The sequence below is a fragment of the Cystoisospora suis genome (genome assembly GCF_002600585.1).
Source record: "Cystoisospora suis strain Wien I chromosome Unknown contig_1607, whole genome shotgun sequence".
NCBI classification, from domain to species: domain Eukaryota; phylum Apicomplexa; class Conoidasida; order Eucoccidiorida; family Sarcocystidae; genus Cystoisospora; species Cystoisospora suis.
This window is the reverse complement of record NW_027154407.1, coordinates 1-2346: the sequence shown is the minus strand read 5'-3', so window position 1 is coordinate 2346 and position 2346 is coordinate 1. Positions and strand designations below refer to the sequence as shown.

General features: G+C 57.4%; 1 protein-coding gene across 1 annotated transcript in view; it reads left to right on the top strand.

The window, feature by feature from the left end:
- Positions 1-2346, top strand: part of CSUI_003555 (uncharacterized protein) — a gene marked incomplete at both ends in the record, with an annotated part of 9713 nt that extends 7367 nt beyond the window's left edge. Inside the window, one exon of the mRNA XM_068063751.1 lies at positions 368-2346. Coding sequence (XP_067924270.1) covers positions 368-2346 — 1979 coding nt within the window. The remainder of the gene's footprint in view (positions 1-367) is intronic.

The following is a 2346-nucleotide window of genomic DNA, read 5'->3' as shown; positions in this document are numbered from 1 at the left end:
CTTCGTAACGGGAGAGGCGGCTTCTCTCCTTTGCTTGACACAGCCGCCAGGAAAGCGGCTGGTCTAGCATCTCACGGGCATCTTCAGTCCCTGCCTGCCAATGAGACGTCCAAAGAAAAACAATCTCCCCGGGCCCTTCTATCTGAGTCCTTCGGTCGGTCATCTTCAGCCTCCCCACTGACAAGAGACCTGGCTATACGCCCCTCATCACCCCTGGAAGGTACGAAGCCGAGACGGCTAACTCCGCCAGTAGGAACAGGCTTCGACACTGCCCGGAAATGTGGATACTGGTCGCCTGCCAGACTGTCCCCTGGTCCGTCAGACCCGGTAGTGTCGCGTTCTGCCGTTGCCATGTTCTCTGTCCCAGTCTCTACTCTAGTTCCGGCGACGGCTCCTTCCATACCGAAAAAAAGCTCTACACACCAAGTCCCGTCTTTGCACCGCCATCCAAAGAGGGGGGGGGATACAGAAGCACTTGACAGAATTCGTACCGACTCGGTTGGTAATGCATATAAAGAAGCCGAGAGCTCAAGAGGACTGAATCGCACTGAATCCCCCGCGGATGGGTTATCCAAGAAGCAGCAGCCGGACAACCCAAACCACGTTTCACGTGTGGCCGAGTCTGCAGATGCGCTCCCGAATTCAAAGCTGGGTGGTGCAGAGGAGCTCCTACAGGGAGATTCATTGACTCTGCATTCTGTATCAGCAGCGCCGACCGAGAAGAGGGAAACGGAAGGCTTGAAGAAACTTATACACAATGTAACCCGCCACAGCAGCTTGAAACCAGAGGAAATTTCACAGCCTGCCAAACCTTCCACGTTCCAGTCTACCAGGCGTGAGTCCTTCGTGTCGTCTGCGACTTTTCTGGAAGGCCCGGCGACAGATGCCAGCCACGCGGCGGGACGCGTGGAGCCGGCCCAGCCATCGGGGCCAGATCCGCAGAGCGGCACCAGTGCACCCACAGTGAAACATTTGCAAGAGTACGCGCTTGCGCGAGACCCCAGCGGGACCGGGGCGACCGGTGGTCTCGCCGGAGCTCACGCGAGGCAGACAGATAGACGTCTCGACAGTAACACAGCCAAGACAACCTGCAAGCGTCAGGTGGAGCACGGCGCCCCCGTTTTTGAGAAGTCGACTGCGGGGTCTACCGTACCTGAACGACGGGGTAGTGAAGTGAGTTTATCTGGAGCTGCGCGTCAGGGAGGGGGCCCTAAGGCAGAGGCACTGGGAAAGGTTCCCGCGCCAAGAACGGTCCCACGGACGGACTTCCCTTCACTGGCCTGTTTGGGGGGCAGTGGCGGAGGGAGCTGTGCGCCGCTTTATCTCCCCGATGACGGTAAGAACACTTGTCGCCAAAGACCTAACGGCGGCTTACCAATGCATGGCAACGTGCCGTTGGAGGAACAAGCAGGATGGCGACACTCGGGGTTGCAGCCACGATTACCGGTCCATCGTGCGCAGGAACCTCTGGCCCGAGCCGAACCGACAGCTACCGCAACTGCAATAAGCAGCACAGCGTCATATGACAGGTTCCCAAGCTTCAAAAGAGAGTTTTTGACCGCTCAAGAAGCCTCTGTTTTTAATGGCAGTAAGTTACAGCAAGCTACCTGTCACGAGGTTTCCACTACCGGACGTCAGCAGTTTTCGGGTCCCTGTCAGGAGGGGATGCCAACTACGGACGTGGGGGCCACAGACTTTGAGTCACAGATCAAATCTCTGTTACCTCCTGCTCTTAGTGGCCTACAATCTGACACCGTCTACGTGTCCTGGGGCCTCCCTGCCGAAGAAAGTCAAGGAGCCAAAGGAATCTGCGTGGAGCAGGCGCTCTCTCCTAAGCATGAATACATTCTTTTAGACATACCGCTCTCAATAGTTGCTCCCGCTTTTTTCCGAGTCTCAATGGAAAACTGCGGCGCTGGTGCTGACTCGGGTGGTCGATCCGACCACTTCACCGGAGTGTCATTGTCGCCGTCTTTCCTAGAGCCGACGAACAGCTATGGCGCCCGAGATATCGGCTTCGTGCCGCCACCGCCGTTGCCAGGCTCCTCGGGAGGGAGAGGGTCAGTATCTTCGTGCAGCTTCTTTCCATCCCCAAATCCACTTGCTATTGCTACCACTCAAACGTCCGCTAGTCTCCTGCCTACCTCCGCGGCACACCAAGAGCAGCACCACCTTCGAGCGTTAGCTGCAGCCTCAGCCTATCCCACCCACGCTGCAAGCAGCGGCAACGCGCCGACGTCTGCTCGTCAGCTTAGCTCACCTCCTGGAGCCCTCTTTAGCCTCTTCCCTTTACAGCCGAGTCCTCCACAAAATGAATTTGGTTCCTCTTCCTCTTCCTCGCAACCC